This window comes from Glandiceps talaboti, chromosome 23, assembly GCF_964340395.1.
Source record: "Glandiceps talaboti chromosome 23, keGlaTala1.1, whole genome shotgun sequence".
Lineage (NCBI taxonomy): Eukaryota > Metazoa > Hemichordata > Enteropneusta > Spengelidae > Glandiceps > Glandiceps talaboti.
In genome coordinates, this window is record NC_135571.1 from 14,522,825 (window position 1) to 14,546,576 (window position 23,752).

General features: G+C 35.6%; 1 protein-coding gene across 1 annotated transcript in view; it reads right to left on the minus strand.

Annotated features, from left to right (window-relative positions):
- Positions 1-646: 646 nt before the first annotated feature.
- The window catches only part of LOC144452786 (neuronal acetylcholine receptor subunit alpha-3-like), a 98,502-nt gene continuing 75,396 nt past the window's right edge, over positions 647-23,752 (minus strand). The window contains exons 2-5 of the mRNA XM_078143940.1: positions 8,436-8,575; positions 3,554-3,663; positions 2,066-3,209; positions 647-802 (exon numbers count right to left, since the gene is read on the minus strand). Coding sequence (XP_078000066.1) covers positions 647-802; positions 2,066-3,209; positions 3,554-3,663; positions 8,436-8,575 — 1,550 coding nt within the window. The remainder of the gene's footprint in view (positions 803-2,065; positions 3,210-3,553; positions 3,664-8,435; positions 8,576-23,752) is intronic.

Sequence of the window (23,752 nt, forward strand, 5' to 3'; positions counted from 1 at the left end):
CTTTCTGCTTTGACATTTATTGTACAATGCACTGAGACGTAGTTTAGCGTGTATCTTTAAGAATTAAATAATAATAATAATAATAATAATCTGAATAATAATAAATTAACTACCTCCAAGGTAAATTACTGTATCTTCTGTTCTCCTTTTTTTCATTGAATTTTACTGTCTCACACCGAGCTTCACTAAAGCCTGTCGCTGAACGTAGGACCCAATAAGTGAATTTGCATAAACCATAAACATTGACTCGTAATTTTGTTGGTATTAATTGTTTATATAAAGTGAATAGTAATTTACAAAATGGAAAACTGAAAGCCACACACTCTATTGAAATGAGTATTTCGTCCTCTCTTAAACCAAGTCTAGAAAATTGATTGCAGTCTTAGTGTTTCAACAAAGCTAACCTTCATAGTAGAACATGCATTCTTGCATATAATGTATAAGGTATGTATACTTTCATTTCAAAAAGTAATAGTTGGTTTCACCTTATAGTATTGCCCTCAAATCACTTATTATTGTAGATTAGTTAAGTATTATATTGGTATCAAACAGAAAGTACAACTATAATTTCTTTCTGGAGTAAAAAGGTACTGGAAAATCACATTACATATTGTGTTCACAAAACAATACTGTAACATCGACATAACTATTGTGGAAAGTTCTGATCTATACCTTTTGGAAATAAGGAATCTAAGGGAGCCGAAAAGAGAATTCCTATTGTACCCATTAAACATACAACTGAAAAGAAAACTAATAAAATCCTGTCGAACACGATCGCCACAAATTTCCATTCTTCTTTTATCTGAGATGAAAATATAGACAACAATTTATTATAATTAGTACTGATGATGTGGATGAATTTGATGATTTAAATATTGAGATATAACGATTTCTTAAATTATAGTTTGTTGAATATAATCCCTTACATTTCCCGTCCACCTTTTGTCTCTTTTCTGTTTTTTAATTGCGATGTTAAACCATGCACAAGTCAAGATATGTTTGAACAGATAATATGGATTATATACACGAGTCGTTCCAATCATGTCAACTGGTATGTCGGTCAACTCTAATCATATCTACTGCTATGTCTGTCAACCCTCTCTTATCATATCAACCAGTATGTCTGTCAACTCTCTCTAATACTTTCAACTGGTATGTCTGTCAACTCTCTAATATTTTCAACTACAATGTCTGTCAACTCTCTCTAATACTTTCAACTGGTATGTCTGTCAACTCTCTCTAATACTTTCAACTGGTATGTCTGTCAACTCTCTCTAATACTTTCAACTGGTATGTCTGTCAACTCTCTCTAATACTTTCAACTGGTATGTCTGTCAACTCTCTCTAATACGTTCAACTGGTATGTCTGTCAACTCTAATATTTTCAACTGCAATGTCTGTCAACTCTCTCTAATACTTTCAACTGGTATGTCTGTCAACTCTAATATTTTCAACTGCAATGTCTGTCTACTCTCTCTAATACTTTCAACTGGTATGTCTGTCAACTCTCTCTAATACTTTCAACTGGTATGTCTGTCAACTCTAATATTTTCAACTGCAATGTCTGTCAACTCTCTCTAATACTTTCAACTGGTATGTCTGTCAACTCTCTCTAATACTTTCAACTGGTATGTCTGTCTACTCTCTCTAATACTTTCAACTGGTATGTCTGTCTACTCTCTCTAATATTTTCAACTGCAATGTCTGTCAACTCTCTCTAATACTTTCAACTGGTATGTCTGTCTACTCTCTCTAATACTTTCAACTGGTATGTCTGTCTACTCTCTCTAATATTTTCAACTGCAATGTCTGTCTACTCTCTCTAATATTTTCAACTGCAATGTCTGTCAACTCTCTCTAATACTTTCAACTGGTATGTCTGTCTACTCTCTCTAATACTTTCAACTGGTATGTCTGTCTACTCTCTCTAATACTTTCAACTGGTATGTCTGTCTACTCTCTCTAATATTTTCAACTGCAATGTCTGTCTACTCTCTCTAATACTTTCAACTGTTATGCACATAATTTTTCTGACATATTCAACAGTTGTTTTTATTATACTTACCGCGTCATCCGCTGACTTTTCTTCCATCGACTTGAGAATAACTTGCAAACAGTTACTAACATGTCTCTCAAAGTCACTTGAATTTGATCGTGATGTGTGCCTCAAGTTGCTGCTCCGTTTCTTTTGTGAAATGTTTGCTGAGATTGCATTGCTTTCGTATGAACGATCTTTCGCATATAAATTGGGAACGTTAACATTGTTTGAGTTACCAGAAAAACGCTTCAACGGAACATCTTCAGGGTTTGTTTCCTTTGCAAGTTTTGTCCTCGGCAGCCAGATTGCTTTGCCACCGTGAGGGCGCGTGTCTTTCCCTTTAACATAACTTTTGTAATCCTGATCTCTCTTACGTCTACGTAACACACTTGTGAGTCCTTCAAAATCAACTTCATCTTTATCGGATGACATCGTCGGTTTATCCCCCTTTATCCTCTTAGGATGCATACACAGAAATTTTGGAGCGATTCTGACGAAAACTGTCCTTACCCAACGAGGAACTGGTCTCTTGGACACTGGTCCTCTTTGTATATTCAGTACAAAGGCCGTCATGATAACAGATAACACAACTAAGGTCATATTGAAGAGTAGGTATCGAGAAATCATGGGAATTGGTGAAGATGTTGGGGGCATAATATCAGCCACAAGTAGGTTGAATACATGAAAAGCCAACAGAATAGATATACTTAAAGATATCTTCTCACCACAATCAGGAGGTAGATAAAACACAACAAGGGTAAGTACAGACAACATTAAACAAGGAACGATCAGGTTGATGACGTAATAGGTCGGTTTTCGCGCCAAAACAATATCAAAGTAAGCGATTGGAAAGGCGTCATCGATTTCCTGATAATACTCTTGATCTTTCCATGCTGTTGAATTGGATATTGTCCACTCTCTATTTTCTATGTAATTCTCGATGGTCACGTGATCATTCATAAGGACCACATCAAGTTCAGAATTCACATATGCCCAGGTTCCAAATTTCATGGTACAGTATTGCTTGTCAAATGGAAAATGTTCCATATTCATAACACACGGAAGTTTATATATTCCAGGAGTCACTGCAACAACTACTCCGTTACTGAACACACGACAAGTTATTGTAGGGTCCGTTACTTTGGGGTACTGTTGACGTTGTAAGTCTGCGCTAGAAGAAACCGAATAGATAATTAACACAAGATTAGAAACGGTCCAAATTATATGTAGCAGCTACATAGCAACAAAATAATATGTAGTAGCTACACAGCAACAAAATAATATGTAGTAGCTACATAGCAACAAAATAGTATGTAGTAGATACATAGCAACAAAATAATATGTAGTAGCTACATGCGTCTAGCAACAAAATTATATTAATAGCTACATAGAAACAAAATAATATTAATAGCTACGTAGCAACAAAATTATGTTAGTAGCTACATAGCAACAAATTATTTGTAGTAGTTACATAGCAACAAAATAATATATTGACATACAAGGGAAGACTTTTACCTCTTATAAAGTGCCATGTCTGAATACCAAAGTTTTTTCAAAGGTATTACTAATGACGTTTTATTGCCATAATCACTTGCATTCCAAGTCAACCGATAATCCTTCCATTCCTACAACAACAAAAGAACACATATTTATCATCTGACAAAATAAGTGCTGATAACAAATACACATATTTATCATCTGACAAAATAACAGTGCTGATAACAAATACACAGTTATCATCTGACAAAATAAGTGCTGATAACAAATACACAGTTGTCATCTGACAAAATAAGTGCTGATAACAAATACACAGTTATCATCTGACAAAATAACAGTGCTGATAACAAGTACATAGTTATCATCTGACAAAATAACAGTGCTGATAACAAATACACAGTTATCATCTGACAAAATAACAGTGCTGATAACAAGTACATAGTTATCATCTGACAAAATAACAATGCTGATAACAAATACAAACATTTATCATCTGACAAAATAACAGTGCTGATAACAAATACAAACATTTGAAATGATGTATTTCAATGTAATTGTTTGTAATTATGCATAGCTTACAGATAGTTCCATGGTATATTCAAAACCGTTAATTGGCGTATAGGATATTATACAAGTACCGTGGTATATTTGATATCAGGTTATTAGGCCCTCTAACTATATCAATTGACAATGTCGATATCAGGTTAATAGGTCTCTTTCTATTTGTTGCATACTGCATCTGCGACAAGACTGATTGATTATATTTTGGTGGTGAGCTGATTACGGATTTCCGTTGTATTGAAGGGTTTGCTGAAGCCATGGGCATTTCGCAACGGCGATCAAATTCAAACTCTTGGAGGCACTCACTTTAAGGAGAAATGCTAGCTGTTTGCCGAGGTGTGCGCCTCTAGTAAGACATTGTTTGGTGTGGATGACCTTGTCACAGTTATACTTAGTTGGAAAGGTCAGTCACAGGTGAGAGTAAACCCAATTCCCATCCCCGTCACCATAAAATCATTCACAATGTTATGAGAGTAAACCCAATTCCCATATCCCCGTCACCATAAAATCATTCACAATGTTACGATACAAACACCATCACATTGCAAAGTACGCCACTCGTGTTTGTTGAATTGCGTGTTCGTCATAGAGACACATAATGTGTGATAAAATCCCTTTGGTGTAGTAGGATCCCATAGGTAATATCAAATCACGTGATAGCTATAGATTTGTATTCGTCACCGCGTCTATAAATATGAGGATATACTGTTACTGCCAACACTGTATGACTGTATGAATGTATGATATATATGTCAACGGTGTTGTTATTTACATACCTGATATATCCACAAACTGCAGCTAATGATTTGATTCCTGACATCCTGGTGATAAAATTAGACAACACAATGAAACTGTATAGTATAAAAAACATGTAAACACAAACACAAACACAAACACAAACACAAACACAAACACAAACACAAACACAAACACAAACACAAACACAAACACAAACACACTTCCAAAGTCCATATGTATTTCATTAATGAAACCAATGTCAAGTTTGTGACAGAAGTTCTGATTTTTGCCTCCTCTTTAGGTATTACTATCATTCTACAGTATTACCTTATACACTTTACTGGGCAAACAAAACAACATTAGAAGTAACTGGATATGAGATCCTTATCAATGCTGACCGGTCATTCCAACTGAGTGACACAACAGCAACACACACATGCACAGTTAGGTACTAAGACATACACAGAGCAACTGAAGTTTTGATGAAGCCACAGAAGTTTACTCAACATCGACATTTTAAGATCAGTGTAACAAAGAAATGCAAAAAAACTTTGAACAAATCACAGCTCAACTTCCTAGTCTATAGAAACAGTACATTTTAAATACAAACCAATTGCAATCTTTAATGTTTACTTCATAATTATAACTTTTACTGCAACAACAAATGTAGAAACTGTTCCAAATGAATGAAAACATCAATGTTTGTCATAAAATAAAAAAAATATAGAAACCATAACTTTATAACGAACCAAACAATTAATATATACCTCAAAATCAAATATTTCAGGCGACAACAAATTTAGAGACCAAATCAAGCCCAAAAATTCACTGATAAGTAGAGCTTTGATTTTTAGGTAAAAGTTATAGTTTTGGATTCTAACTTATGTAAAACTACAAACTAAACCTTTAACATTTACCACAACATCAAAGCTCTACTTGTCAGTGTAATTTAGTCTGGTATAATTACACTTGTAAACATGGCTTGCATTGGTTGTGTAAGAAAAACTAAAACTTAATCTACAGGAGTTAGAAACTAAAATGTTAGATTTCTGTCAATGATTGCTATGGATACATTATGTACTTCAGGTATATGGATCATACCATTACGAAGTACAGTATATGAAATACAATTTTGTACACAAGAATAACAACTTCATCTTATTATAATTCAAATCACATACGGCATGAACTATTTGTTGATCACTGAACTCAGTATTGAAATACTTGTATTATTGTCTCTATTCATACATGTACTTCGAATGATTTAGTGTGTCATCTAAATCATTCGAAGAACAAGTAGCACCCCGTTTACAAAATGAAGTCATCGATCCGTCAGAAAATAGTTCATCATGTTTGCTCAAAAGTTGTGAGAGTTGGAACAAATTACTCGACATGTGATAGTTTCTAGGTTTCATCATTATTTCAAGCTCAAATGCTTGTACGACATAAATCATTGACTTTGCCCTTGGCTTTCCCATTGACTTGCAAGGGTAGACAATACCTTCTGTAAATGCTATACCAAATAAAGTACTGTTGTCTTCACTTGGTACATGTAATTCCTTCATCCTCTGATTTGCAAGCCGATGACTGTCTGTGTGTCTGTGTGTCAGTCAGTCAGTCAGTCTGTCTGTCTGTCTGTCTGTCTGTCTGTCTGTCTGTCTGTCTGTCTGTCTGTCTGTCTGTCTGTCTGTCTGTCTGTCTGTCTGTCTGTCTGTCTGTCTGTCTGTCTGTCCGTCCGTCCGTCCGTCCGTCCGTCCGTCCGTCCGTCCGTCCGTCCGTCCGTCCGTCCGTCCGTCCGTCTATCTGTGTTTCTGTTTGTGTCATCAAATTTGGTACATGTACTGTTAGGAATAATGGCTGGAACTGATTAGTTTTTAACGAGATCTGTTCATGTTAATTAGGTAAATTTGCATATCAATGAAATCGACTAATTAAGCAATATCTTGTTGATTGTTAATTAGATTCGTGTGTAAGTTGCTTGGTACATTGATAACGATAAAATAAAGTTTGAAAGCTCGACAAAACTTAGTTCGTAATATATGTCTGACTTTCAAATCACAATTTGATTTCTAGTATATGAATTTAAGACAAAGCGGAAGGCTGCCCTCAGCGGCCGTCCCCTGTCACTGCCTGCGCTAGCGTTTCAATCAGACCTTGGAGTAATTATTCTGTACGATTATTCCAAGATCAGACCAAATCCGAAACGTTATTGAGTATACATATACTATATACTATATATTTAGATCTCCCTTTGGGTCTATTGAGTATACATATACTATATACTATATATTTAGATCTCCCTTTGTGTCTATTGAGTATACATTTCAGTAAGAAAAATCCCTGTATAATGTTGAATTCCATCAGAATACAATGAAATCACTATAGACATGAGACCAAAGGTTATATGCAGGCAAGATGGCGTCAATGACTCGATGGTACACTGTACATTTGTGAGACGATGGCAACGCTAGACTAAAATCGTGGCTTGGAACTGTGATATAATAATCCGTGATGATGTTGATACATAAAACCTATTTTGGGTTCACTTAATTACACTGACTTCGACACAGTCCCAATTGCTTGGACACATGTATTTTCTGCTAAACTGAAAATGTATGTATGCACCATTCAATGAAGCAACGGAGACCCATGAATATATCAATCCACACCTATCATCACACAGTTTCACGTAACAATACCCGTTCATCTTGAATTAAATTTACACCAATGCAATACAGACATAGAAATTCTTGCAGACAACAAAACAGTTAGTTTCAAAAATTCCTCTCGAAACGACAAAGACATTATAATAGATCCAAACTGTTGCCAGACTTAGGGACATTTGGTCTTTCAAGGTTCTGAAACTACCTTGCCTTTAAATGTTTAAAATTAGTTTTTTTTTTTTTTTAAAAAAAAGAAAATTAATATTATATTATCATTAATATTTTGTATTTCTCATTTGGTTTGGCCGCCCTTGGTTTGATGGAGTTCCAATAAATCATGAACTTCCGGTTTTGCAGCCAAACCTCTGTTTTTGGTCCCTATTCTCTTTATGAGGGTAATTGGTTGTAAATATTTCATGAAATGTTAATTCCCAGCTGTGACCTGCTCTGACCTCTATCCATCTCGCATGCGTCAATTACCAGAATACTTTCTCATCGACTGTGTAGTCTTGTTCGTTTTCCCCACCCTTTACCTTTCAACCAGTAACTACATTATGGTTATCTCTCCTTCTACTGTTAGTAAAAGGTACCTTTCACACAAACCAGTTAAAAACGCTTTTAAGTTCTCACTTGGCATTAAGTCATTGTATTATTTATGTTATTGTTTATTCTTCTTACCCATGGACTTGAAAATTTATAGTTCTGTACTAACTTGAGTGGTGGAGTTCCAATAAATGATGAATTTCCTGTTGTGCCACCAAGCCTCTGTCTTTTTTCCTTATTCTCTTCAGGAAGGTATTACTGAAGGCCCCCTTATTCTCTTTAGGAAGGTAATTACTGAAGGCCCCCTTATTCTCTTTAGGAAGGTAATTACTGAAGGCCCCATAAATGTTACAAATAACCAGGATAGTGCCGCAAGGAGAAGCTGCACGACTTACCACATCAAGAAGGTGAGTGAGCGATACACCAAATTGAACAATCAGTGGAGTGGAGCTATTTGGTGTTGGACATACAAGACGTTTGTATTCTTTGAATAGATCGTTTTGTAAGCGTTCTTCGTCGTCGTTACAAGTTACACCTGTCGAAAGATCACATCATCAGTGAGATTAGTATGAAGTCTCTACATAATGCAGAATTTGAAGGATAAAAACTAATGAATACATTAACAGTGATATGGCCAACCTACCTACAAACCTGTAGACATTTTATAATCCTAAGTTCTCTAGGTACATAATGTCTCAACAAGGATACTGTATGTATACATGTATGGGCAGAGAACAGTTTATAGTCAAGGATACTATTATGTATACATGTATGGGCAGAGACAAGTTTATAGTCAAGGATACTATATGTATACATGTATGGGCAGAGAATAGTTTATAGTCAAGGATACTATTATGTACATGTATGGGCAGAGAACAGTTTATAGTCAAGGATACTATATGTACATGTATGGGCAGAGAACAGTTTATAGTCAAGGATACTATTATGTACATGTATGGGCAGAGAACAGTTTATAGTCAAGGATACTATTATGTATACATGTATGGGCAGAGAACAGTTTATAGTCAAGGATACTATATGTATACATGTATGGGCAGAGAATAGTTTATAGTCAAGGATACTATATGTATATGTATGGGCAGAGAACAGTTTATAGTCAAGGATACTATTATGTACATGTATGGGCAGAGAACAGTTTATAGTCAAGGATACTATATGTATACATGTATGGGCAGAGAACAGTTTATAGTCAAGGATACTATATGTATACATGTAGGGCAGAGAACAGTTTATAGTCAAGGATACTATATGTATACATGTATGGGCAGAGAACAGTTTATAGTCAAGGATACTATTATGTATACATGTATGGGCAGAGAACAGTTTATAGTCAAGGATACTATATGTATACATGTATGGGCAGAGAATAGTTTATAGTCAAGGATACTATTATGTATACAAATTACAATGTATCCAATCTCTGTTACTGCACAGAACCTGTATGTCTGAAAAGAAGGCAGGTTTTATCCAACATTACGGAACATCTTTCAATGTTCAAATCTTATGTGTCTGTGTGCAATATAATAGGTAGAGGGGTGTTGTACAAAAGTTACGGTACATCGTATATCTTTTTTTAATGTAGATCCTGATGTGAATGGCATGTTTACATGCTATTTACTCGTGGACGACCGTTCACCAAATAATAACATCACGATACATAACAGAGTAGGTTACATTTGTTCATACCCTTCCTTCGTCAAAAACAGGACTAGGTTTCAACATGATTAATGACGATTTGCTCATAATGATTGGAAATGTCTAGGGTTATTGGCTAAGAAGGTTGCACTGATATAGAAAGGCAATGCATGCTTATTGGCTAACTAGATTTCAGTGATGTAGAAAGACAACGCTTATTGGCTAACAAATTTAGTTATATAGAAAGACAACGCTTATGGGCCGACAAGATTAGTTATTTAGAAAGACAACGCTTATTGGCTGACAAGATTAGTTATATAGAAAGACAACGCTTATTGGCTGACAAGGTTAGTTATATAGAAAGACAACGCGTATTGGCTAACAAGATTAGTTATATAGAAAGACAGCGCTTATTGGCCAACAAGATTAGTTACATAGAAAGACAACGCGTATTGGCTGACAAGATTAGTTATATAGAAAGACAACGCTTATTGGCTGACAAGGTTATTTATATAGAAAGACAACGCGTATTGGCTAACAAGATTAGTTATATAGAAAGACAGCGCTTATTGGCCAACAAGATTAGTTACATAGAAAGACAACGCTTATTGGCCAACAAGTTTAGTTACATAGAAAGACAATGCTTATTGGCTAACAAGATTAGTTACATAGAAAGACAACGCTTATTGGCTAACAAGATTAGTTACATAGAAAGACAACGCTTATTGGCTAACAAGATTAGTTATATAGAAAGACAACGCTTATTATGTACAAAAATATTGTTTAGTGCTCTTAGCGTAATGAAAGAGTTTTTTGGGGATGCATCGAGTTTATGAAAGCCACGTTTTGGGGTGCATCGAGTTTATGAAAGCCACGTTCTTACAATTACCTAATTAGTAATTCTATAGAAATTGACTTCCTTGACGTAGGCCAACACGATCAATATGAAAATAACAAGAACTGCCACCTTGATTGACACATGCTGCACACAATGTCAAAAACCTGATAATAAATATCTTTTATAAACATCAATTATGCTTAGCAAGTTTGAAGACTACAGCTTATTGTGTCAAGTTACGATAAAAGGTTTTAACACGCCACCTGGACGTATTAGTTGGACCTCTGTATGTGATATATTATTCGAGGGAAGTGTAGAGTTTGCTCATTTATACATCTTTGATCATTCCACTGTGAACGATTAGGTCGTGAATATGTCGTCTCATTAAACATTTATCTACCATAGGAGAACAAATGACTACATATAGCTGAGATGCACACAGGAGATATATTCAAAACATCACTGTGTACTGTCATCCAATGTCAAATCAGTGTTGCTATATGAGTGGTAACCTCGAATAAGACCCGGATGAATATTATCCAGAGATTTAAAATTACCCAGGGACACCAACTACCATAGCGTAAGTGTGTTAACTTGTTTAGCTTTAGTTTGTAAGCTATAGAAAGTACCACAGATATATAAGAAAAAATTAAAATGCAATCGTCATCTGTGTGGAACCTTTCAGCATTGTAGTAGTACAGTGTACATGCACATTCCTTATCTACTCTCTAGAGTTTAAAGCTGTCTATAGAAATTCAAAATGATGGACAGTCCGTTCATACTCCAGTCTTACCATCCTTGACAATTTCTCAGATAAATTATTTCCAACGTTTAGACTTTAACAAAATCCCAATTGATCTATACAATCGTCATGACTCTACATGTTTAGTATTTTAAAAGATAGCATGTCTGAAAAACAATTGTCCTCAAGGTGCCCTTTTGTTTCAAATTCGCGGACATAAGCGTCATTCACGTATTTACATATAGTCATGTTTAGACAATAGACATTCCAAGTTTTCCTGTAAAGTTATTTGTAAAATTTAAGGCAGTCAAATGCAGGCTCTGGCCTTGGAGGGAGGCCGTCTGGCCGAACTCAGGGCTTTGATAAATAAAGTCTACGTTCCAGTTCATACCACATACATCGTCTCATATGCAGTTATCCTTCACTACATACAAGCTTTGCTGATCTGAAAGATATGATACAATTGTAGACTTTAACCAAAAACCCTCAACACTCTGTCCACTATGAAGCTTTTTAAAAACATCAACAACAACAACAACAACAACAACAACAACAACAACAACAACAACAACAACAACAACAACAATACTTGAAATGGGGAGGGGCACTTCATGAAATTTTAGACGTGTTATGTATTGCCTATATCTGAATGTATTAAAAAGAGTCATACAAAAACTGACCAGATTTAAACTGAATGCCTCCCGTAAGGAAATCACTAATTATGTAAATAAATTAAACTAAAAAACTATGGTAACAGGCTTTGTTTTTTGGACAAGCGTGCTTTCTTAGGTTAATGTATGTAAGAGTCTATGATACTGCTTAATTACTAAATACCATTCATTATTCAAAATACTCATTAAAGGAAAAAGTTGTAGCAACAAACTTCATAGGACAGGTGCGTATTATTATGATGTACGTATCACATTATGCGAAATTTGAAGCTTGCATTTTTAAGATACAACCTAGTTACCTAAAATCATTAATTATGCAAATTTTTCATTAAAACTAAGCTATATAAAAGATTTTATAGGACATATATGCTTTGTTATGATTAACGTATGTACTAAATTGTATTGAAATTGAAGTATGCAGTCTTAAGATATAGCCTAATTACCGAAAATCATTAATTATGCAAATTATTCATTAACACTGAAAGGTACACCAACAAGCTTTACAGGACATATGTGATTGTTATGGTTAACGTGTGTACTGAATTATATTGGAATTGAAGTATGTATTCTTAAGATATAGCCTAATTACCGAAAATCATTAATTATGCAAATTATTCATTAACACTGTACAGTGCATCAACAAACTTGATAGGACGTATGTGTTTTCTTATGGTTAACGTATGTACTAAATTATGTTGAATTTGAAGTATGTATTCTTAAGATATAGCCTAATTACCAAAAATAATTAATTATGCAAATTATTCATTAACGCCGTAAGATACATCAACGAATTTTATAGGACAAATGTATGTTGTTATGTTGAATGAATATACTAAATTATATTGAAATTGAAGTATGCAGTCTAAGATATTGCGTAATTAGTTGATTTCATTAATATGCAAATTTCTCTAATTAAACATTAACATATCTGGCTCAAAACCTTATCAGGTCTAGCTATTACCCTAAAGATTATATATCCCAAATGTCATTACAATTGAGCCAGCCGATTTTTAGAAATGATGACACAGACACACAGACAGACAGACAGACAGACAGACAGACGGACAGACACACAGACACACCTTCCCCTTTAAAACCTCCCGTACCCTTACGGGAGGTAAAAATGATGTACAGTTGGTATTAATACACTGCACAGAGCATTGTATTTGATTCTATACTGTGTAATACCACGAACATTTGCCGTAAATAGCATTACAAATTAATCATGTTTCTTTTTGTCAATATTTACCAAATTTATGTTGGATTAAGTGCATGTAATGAATTTGTCAGATTTATGCTGTGTACTGGGAATGATATACACGTATGTCCCATAGATTTCAGATAACAAAATTGTACATGCTCTATAGCGGTGGTGGTGGTGGTGGTGGTGGTGGTGGTGGTGGTGGGGAGGGGGGTCGGGTCGGAGTTAGCTTGAGAAACTTATGGCCAACTCCAGAACACACCCCTGTTAAAAATGACCGGTCCCTAACAAAAAAAAACTTTACAAAGATCTATCCATTTTCAGACATCAACAAAATCATTAACGATCTCTCCATTGTTAAACTTTAACAATAAACCTAACAAAGTCCCTAATAATCTATCCACCCTAAGACTGTAACAAAGCGCGCTAACGATTTATCCACTTTTATGATTTAAGAAGATCCCCTCCACCCTCAAAACGATCAAAACATAAAATGTTACCTTTGACAATCAAAAAAATATGATTGGAAAATAGGTTTAGAGGAGATAAACGAGGTCAAGTTATAACTGCCTTTCTTTTATGAGCCATGATATCGTCTGTTGTCTACATTAGAGAATGATCATGGTAGAATCCCTATCAGGACATTGATATAGTAAGATAATTATGGTAAAACCTGGTCAAATAATGAGTTTATACAGACAATTCAAGATTCAGTGCGAGATACTTTGTCCTTGATGCCTGGATATTTTACGATAATCTCATTTCGAGTTTCCAATGCACGTTAAAGAAATCCATTTAGTACAAAACAGAGCGTCCAATGTACAAAGTAGAAGCATTACACAGAATTCTTACACTTTTGTGGTAGTGGTTAAGTTACTCTAATTCTGTGTCTGAGAGATGCATGTGCCATATGATGACATTATAAAAAGTCCCTCACAGAAAACAATTTCGCATTGCTCTAATAGGGTGGGTTATTATAGGTTAGACTTCTAAACATAGAATTGATAATCAACGATAATAAATGGACACAGTACTACTCTAAACTCATATGTATACAACTATAATACTTTACATAGTTACACATGTTTAATTGCATTGTAGAACTTCATGGTACACACATGGTGTATTTTACTATCACCAAATGAACGTACACACATGGTGTATTTTACTGTCACCAAATGAACGAACATACACATGGTGTATTTTACTGTCACCAAATGAACGTACACACATGGTGTATTTTACTGTCACCAAATGAACGTACACACATGGTGTATTTTACTGTCACCAAATGAACGTACATACACATGGTGTATTTTACTATCACCAAATGAATGTACAAACATGGTGTATTTTACTGTCACCAAATGAACGTACACACATGGTGTATTTTACTGTTACCAAATGAACGTACATACACATGGTGTATTTTACTGTCACCAAATGAACATACATACACATGGTGTATTTTACTGTCACCAAATGAACGTACATACACATGGTGTATTTTACTGTCACCAAATGAATGTACAAACATGGTGTATTTTACTGTCACCAAATGAACGTACATACACATGGTGTATTTTACTGTCACCAAATGAACGTACAAACATGGTGTATTTTACTGTCACCAAATGAACGTACATACACATGGTGTATTCTACTGTTACCAAATGAAATACATACACATGGTGTATTTTACTGTCACCAAATGAACGTACATACACATGGTGTATTTTACTGTCACCAAATGAACATACACACATGGTGTATTCTACTGTCACCAAATGAAATACATACACATGGTGTATTTTACTGTCACCAAATGAACGTACATACACATGGTGTATTTTACTGTCACCAAATGAACGTACATACACATGGTGTATTTTATGGTTACCAAATGAACGTACATACACATGGTGTATTTTACTGTCACCAAATGAACGTACAAACATGGTGTATTTTACTGTCACCAAATGAACGTACATACACATGGTGTATTCTACTGTTACCAAATGAAATACATACACATGGTGTATTTTACTGTCACCAAATGAACGTACATACACATGGTGTATTTTACTGTCACCAAATGAACATACACACATGGTGTATTCTACTGTCACCAAATGAAATACATACACATGGTGTATTTTACTGTCACCAAATGAACGTACATACACATGGTGTATTTTACTGTCACCAAATGAAATACATACACATGGTGTATTTTACTGTCACCAAATGAACGTACATACACATGGTGTATTTTACTGTTACCAAATGAACGTACATACACATGGTGTATTTTACTGTCACCACATGAATGTACAAACATGGTGTATTTTACTGTCACCAAACGAACGTACATACACATGGTGTATTTTACTGTTACCAAATGAACGTACATACACATGGTGTATTTTACTATCACCAAATGAACGTACACGCATGGTGTATTTTACTGTCACCAAATGAACGTACACACATGGTGTATTTTACTGTCACCAATTGAACGTACATACACATGGTGTATTTTACTGTCACCAAATGAATGTACAAACATGGTGTATTTTACTGTTACCAAATGAACGTACATACACATGGTGTATTTTACTATCACCAAATGAACGTACACACACGGTGTATTTTACTGTCACCAAATGAATGTACAAACATTGTGTATTTTACTGTCACCAAATGAACGTACACACATGGTGTATTTTACTGTCACCAAATGAACGTCCATACACATGGTGTATTTTACTGTCACCAAATGAATGTACAAACATGGTGTATTTTACTGTCACCAAATGAACGTACACACCAGCGTGCGAAATTAACGCCGGTCCTTCGGCCCGAGACCAACAGATTTCCGTTCGGACCGACAGTTTTTCAGAATTACAACAACGTATCGGTCCTTATGACCAATTGAAATTTGGAGTAAATAATAACATTTATTCAAAGATATATCCAATTTAACCTACATGAATCTGATCTTGTGTTACCTATTTTACTCTCGGACATCTCGTTCAAGTCAAGCAACACAGAGCTAGCTCGCTACGTGTTGTTGTCAATGTTGATATCACGTCTACATATGACGTAGCATACAGCATTTACTTTATGAAATTATGTTAGCAAACACATGATTGGCTGAATTTCTCTAATTATTTTTGTCTTGTCTAATCAGAACGTCTTAGACATTCAGACTCATTTTACGCATTCAGCGCATGCGTCTTTTTCCGCCACGATATCATACTCAATCATTTAATCATTGTTGTAAAGTTTACTGTTCGAAGTGTATGAAACTTTTAACGTGTTTGAGACAGTTCCACGTTGTATTTATAAAGTATGTGGCGATATTTAGAAGGCGGCAATGAGCTTCCGAAGCACAAGACGAAACAGACACTGTTTTTTAAAGGCTGGTATTAAAGCCGATAAATGTTAGCTGGTTTCCCGATCAATTTACCGGAGTTCCCCATGTGTGTGGCCATGATCAAAACAAACTGACGGAAAACATATAAACTACTCTGAAAATGGAGTTTTAACTAATAAAGAAGGCAGGTACACTTCGTAAAATATCTTCAGTACGATAGGTTATTTTTTGTAAAAAATGCGTAATCTGATTGCTTTCAACCTGTCATGTTGTAATACTCTTAGAAATGTAGCATTTTTGTTGCCATTGCTGTATCTGGAAAATTATTGCATCATGCCAAACACGGGTACATAGTGGATGACACAATACAGTATAGTTACCATATCACGTTCCCACGTCAAACAAACTCGCACTGTAAGACATGTTTAGCCATAGTTCTCTTCATCATGGTCAGATTTCTTACACAAACAGTCAGAGACGATACTCAATACACCACGGTAGGGAATACGGGTAGGGCTTTATGGGGGGGGGGGGCTTCAGTACATATTTGTAAAGACTGAAGGAAGACGAAACCGCTCCGTGTCACTGTGTGGATGGAAATTGAAATAAAGCAAATACACAGTTTTCAAGAGGGATAGTTATGCGACAAAACTTTCTGCTATGATGAATTTGTGGGTCTACGTTCGCTAAGAGTTGGAAAGCTACATCAGCTGTTGCCACAGACGATGAATCTGACTTTGGATTATGTGATTCAGAATTTAGTGAATCGTGCAGAGAGGAAGGAGAGGACTGTGATCTCTTAGAGATTGCAGATAATGTAGATTTATTGATTCATTCACCCATATTATCTACAATCTATGGATATGTATTTCTATGGTGGAATGAATACATTCAGTCTCAGACCACTATAGTCTATAGGAACAGATTATGCGAGAATGAATATTCATAGTCTCTGGGTTCATAGTTACAAATGAAAATCTCTACTCACAGTCAAAAATTACTTGGTTGTTATTTTTTGACTCTGTGAGTGGAAATTTTATGAACTAATAGTGGATAGTGAACAATTCGTTGAACACCCATACTCCCAGGCTGGCAGTTGCTGCACTCCCAGGCATTATTGGCTCTATTGTGAGCTGGCTGATCAGTTTTCTGGGAAACACGGCTGGGTGTCAGGGTGAAAATATGTGGGCTCTTGTCCTTGCAGTGGTGAGAATTCTCCTTGTTTCTTGTTTGCTTTTAAGAAGCGAAAGCAGTTTTCATCATTTGTATTCCATGGTTCCAACAGAAACCAGAGAGTGCTTGGCCAAGACCTGTGATGGCTTGGAGGTTGGGATGACAGGAACTGTTGGGACTGTCATGGAAACTGTTGGGATGATGGGACCAGCTGGCTGGGGCTCCACTAAGCTTGTTTCTCCTGTTTCAGCAGTGCTGTTTGGTGTGGTGTCAGCTACATAATCTTGCTATTGGCACCCAACGTCTGGTCTTCTGTGGTGATGACAATCTCGTTGTTGAAGCTGACAGCCTAGCTGATGAGCAACAGCAAGTCGCTCAGAGCTATGTAGAGCCACCTTAGAGCCAGAATACTGCAATACATCCTGATAACGCCAAATTGTTGAAGGAAGGTTCAATGGGGATGAAATGGCATATTCCACACTGGCCAGAAACTAATTTGGCATGTTGAAAAATATACCGTTTCCCACCATACATGTTCTTGTTTGGGCCTGTGCCTACAGGACTGCCCATATGTAGGTCCTGATCGAGTCAATAATCCGCTCAACACCTGCCATGTTACCTGCTCTCCCAACACCACTACTTTGTAGGCCGCCCATCTTTGGTACTTTGCTCCGTTATTGAAAACATATACTTGTAGATCCATCATTTAAGTTATTAAGAATGTTCAATACAAACATCCAAAAGTTGCTGCATCGACACAAAGGTTTGTTTGGGTTCACAGTTGAAATAGAATGGTGTATGCTTCAGAGGAGCAATCAGCATATTCTCAAGGTAAACCCAGGTGGCTTGCTTAACTTTGAGGGTATGTACCAGAACATACTCACCATTGTCTCAGAATTACGGAGCTATCACTTCTTCAAACAGGTTGAATGTGTTAATATCTTCCCAAAAGCTGAGTCAGCCACCAAGTTGTGCCATCTAAATGAGTACTGTATCTTCCACCTGAGAAATGACACGAAGAGGATTGACACAAGTACATCTTTGACGAGTACAATAGCATCGCTTATTGTCAGTCACCACTAGTCTACCGGAGCTCTACGCAGCATGTTGTATTAAAACCATTAAAGTCCACAGGCTGGTTCCTTTTTACTAAGTTCACATTGGTTTTTCTTCCTCCAGAGTTAATAGGTGTGAATGATTAGTAAACAGAGGGATTAGCTTCTTGTGTTCATACAGGAAACTGGACATGGCACAGTAAAATGTAAGGGGTCATGTCATTTTAAAACTGACGCACAGGAAACGTAATTTCTTCATTTTAGTTTAACCTCCTCCCCCTCAAAATGAAATTTCTTTATGCGAAATGGGAAAATGAATTACCTGTCCTACATGGCATCGGTAAACACAACAAACTCTAATTGCAACTGTAAAACATTTTACAGTCTCTGTAAAACATCATTTCAACTTGAAATTGTATTTACCAGTTCTCACGCTTTTTTATGGAAAGCCACAACTGACTTAAGTGTGCAATTACTATTATTGTATGTGCAAATACTATGTTATTATGTGCATTCAATAGTTTATTATGTGCTTACCTTAAATTATTATGTGCATACTGTATTATTCTATGTACAGTTACTATTACTATATGTGCAAACACTATGTTATTATGTGCATTAAATAGTTTATTATGTACAGTTACTATTATTGTATGTGCAAACACTATGTTAGTATGTGCATTTAATAGTTTATTATGTACAGTTACTATTATTGTATGTGCAAACACTATGTTAGTATGTGCATTTAATAGTTTATTATGTACAGTTATTATTATTGTATGTGCAAACACTATGTTATTATGTGCATTGAATAGTTTATGTACAGTTACTATTATTGTATGTGCAAACACTATGTTATTATGTGCATTAAGTAGTTTATTATGTGCAAATCTTAAGTTATTATGTGCATACTGTATTATTATATGTACAGTTACTATTATTATATGCGCTAACACTATGTTATTATGTGCATTAAATATTTTATTATGTGCAAATCTTAAGTTATTATGTGCATACTGTATTATTATATGTACAGTTACTATTATTATATGCGCTAACACTATGTTATTATGTGCAAATCTTAAGTTATTATGTGCATACTGTATTATTATATGTACAGTTACTATTATTATATGTGCTAACACTATGTTATTATGTGCATTAAATAGTTTATTATGTGCAAATCTTAAGTTATTATGTGCATACTGTATTATTATATGTACAGTTACTATTATTATATGCGCTAACACTATGTTATTATGTGCATTAAATATTTTATTATGTGCAAATCTTAAGTTATTATGTGCATACTGTATTATTATATGTACAATTACTATTATTATATGCGCTAACACTATGTTATTATGTGCAAATCTTAAGTTATTATGTGCATACTGTATTATTATATGTACAGTTACTATTATTATATGCGGTAACACTACGTCGTTATGTGCATACAGTAGTTTATTAAGGGCTTTCGTTAAGATCCCCCGCTAGAGGGCACACTTTCTCGCCGATTCAAACACGCACGCGCAGACTCGAGTTGCTGTTGTGTTATCCTTTTGTGAGCACGTCCCGTCGTCGTCTGTCATGGAGTCCCACGTCTGTTCTGTCAGATTTAGGTCTGTCAGCTTTCACAGCACGTTTCTTGACAGAGGGAGTCACTTTCTCTCATGTGCTCGACATGACTGAGGAAAATTTAATAAGTTTTGGTGTCAGAAGATTGGGTATGACCGACTTGATTTAAGAAGTCGGTGCCGGGAAGCTTTGGGGCGGGCCGGGCCTGGGAGCTGACAGGGGGTCCAACTCGTGCGGCAACTAGATCGCCTAGTGACGTCTAGATCGAGATCCACCGTAACTAAGGGGAGAACCGTTTGATTTCTGGGGGGGGGGGGGTATGGAGGAAGTAGGTATGGGAGCAATTTTTTTTCCCAGTCAGAGTGACAGCAATTTTTTTTTCTACTGTCAGTCCTGCATCAATTTTTTTTTCAAATGGAGTAGCAGTGCAATTTTTTTTTAATTAATCATTAAGTTTGAATGCGTTGTTCATACTTATACCACGTCACAATGGTTCACAACTGTACCTCTAAATAACTTGTTCTGTGCAAGTAGAAGAATTAGCAGTTAGTATGAAAGACGTCTGTCTACGTTAAATTACAACTTTAAATTATAGAACAGTTCCAAAATCAACTCTGATCAGTACTAAACTTGCTTTTCTTTGAATCAGTCAATTCCTGTAAGTTCTCAGGGAAGATATTATTTTTTGTATTTCGTTATATTTGTTGTTCCTCAATTTTCATTCTCAACTTGAGAAAGATTTATTTGTACATCTTTATAAGAGATTTATATTGAAAGAAAAACACTAGATTTTAACACTAGTCTATTGACTCCTGTCTTGTTTTTTAAATTGTCTTAATTTACAGAAACCAAATAGTCCCCTTCAGATATTGACTGTGTCATTGAGATATTGCAACAAAAATCCTGAAATATGTTTTCTTGGGTCAGAAAAGGAAAGGAAAACTTATTAAATTTTCCTCAGTCATGTCGAGCACATGAGAGAAAGTGACTCCCTCTGTCAAGAAACGTGCTGTGAAAGCTGACAGACCTAAATCTGACAGAACAGACGTGGGACTCCATGACAGACGACGGCGGGACGTGCTCACAAAAGGATAACACAACAGCAACTCGAGTCTGCGCGTGCGTGTTTGAATCGGCGAGAAAGTGTGCCCTCTAGCGGGGGATCTTAACGAAAGCCCTTAATAAACTACTGTATGCACATAACGACGTAGTGTTACCGCATATAATAATAGTAACTGTACATATAATAATACAATATGCACATAATAACTTAAGATTTGCACATAATAACATAGTGTTAGCGCATATAATAATAGTAACTGTACATATAATAATACAGTATGCACATAATAAACTATTAAATGCACATAATAACATAGTGTTAGCGCATATAATAATAGTAACTGTACATATAATAATACAGTATGCACATAATAACTTAAGATTTGCACATAATAAAATATTTAATGCACATAATAACATAGTGTTAGCACATATAATAATAATATCTGTACTTATAATAATACAGTATGCACATAATAACTTAAGATTTGCACATAATAAAATATTTAATGCACATAATAACATAGTGTTAGCGCATATAATAATAGTAACTGTACTTATAATAATACAGTATGCACATAATAACTTAAGATTTGCACATAATAAAATATTTAATGCACATAATAACATAGTATTTGCACATACAATAATAGTAATTGCACACTTAAGTCAGCTGTGGCTTTCCATACTTTTTAGTCTTCTAGTTGTTTCTGTAATTTATACACGTTGATTTTGACCAGGACAACATGACAGTGGTGAACATGTTGATGGCGGATTTCATTTGTTTCAACTATTATGTGAAAACAAAACATGTACAATCTATTTGGAAATACTAAATTATTGCTGAATAATTATTTTAGATGATCGAACTTCTCTCTAGTAATTAAACAAGCTGCAGAATTCTGAATCATTTGAGGTTTCCGAATCTCATATACTGGGAGGACAAACAGTAAACTATTACAATAATCAAGAGGTAAAGTGACAAAAATAATACGTTTCTGAGCTGACTTTTGATCAAGCAAATTCCTAATTTTACTAATCTTCCAGAGAGCATATGAGGCCAATTTACACAAATTACCCACATGGTCTGACATGGTACATGCAATGGCAATGTGGAAATGAGTTTGAATACATATTCAATGAACACACCAGTAAATGAACCAAATTTGAAACTCGATGTTTGTGTCTTAGAAGGTGCAACCAAAGGTAGGTGTTGACGAATGTTCCTAATTTTGGACTGAAAAAAGTCTGCAAAAGCATCATTCTGGTAATAGTGAGATGTCAATGTCTGGAAGAGTACTTGTTATAGTTTTCTTTATGCCTCAATTACACAAGGAAAGTGACTTTTGGTCAGCCTTATTGATACGGTCCTGATGGTAGGCAGCCCTAGCAATTTTCATTTTTTTTTTGCCACAGGCAGTGTGAGCCTCTTTGTAGATTTCTTTGTGAACAGTAAGACCCCCCCCCCTCCCCAACTTATCCACTTCCTCTCGAGTCGAGCACGTACATTTTTGGTTCCTCCAGAAGCTGCGCAGTGTACCATGGAGCCTATGGTCAATGAGGACAGTTTTGATTGGCATGGGAGCACGTTCATCTACAAGTGAGCTGAGTAAAAGATTGTAATTTGTAACAAGCTTAAGGTCACTGGCATTCTGGTCGACTGTTGGGGGCAGGGAGAAGGACAATGACAACTTGCATTGAAGTTCATCCATATTGATGCTGTTGAGTTTCCTTGATTTGCGAGTGATTGTGGATGTAGATGGACCAGAGATAAAAGTGTTAAAATGTAAAGATGCATGATAGTAAGGTAGATAGAAGCCAGTCATTGGTGATTTGAGATATACAACGATCAGAAACCCTTGTGATGATAATATCTAATGTATGACCCTTGTCATGCGTTGGTACTTTGACATGCTGCTCTTATCCGAGAAGATGTAGAAGTTAGATGAACTTAGAAGCATCATGATCGTCAGAGTCATCGACGTGAATGTTAAAGTCGCCTACAATAATGAGGTGACCCTTCGTATGAATGATGCCTTCCATAAAGGATGAAAACTCCTTAAGGAAATCCGACACAGTCCACTTCAATCCGCATTGTGAATAAGGGGGCCTGTAAATGACAATTAGGCGAATCACCGCAGATGACTGATGAACATTAGCATCCAGTAATTCAAATGTTCTAAAGTCAGAAGTCTTATTCAACTTTAGTTTCACGTTAGATTAATGACTGCAGTTCCACCACCTTTACGACGTGCCCGTTGTATTTGGTAGATATCATACCCGCTAAGTGTAGAGGTAAAGCGGCCTTTCACTGTGTCATCAACTGCGCTAAACCATGTCTCAATCAAAATAAAGAG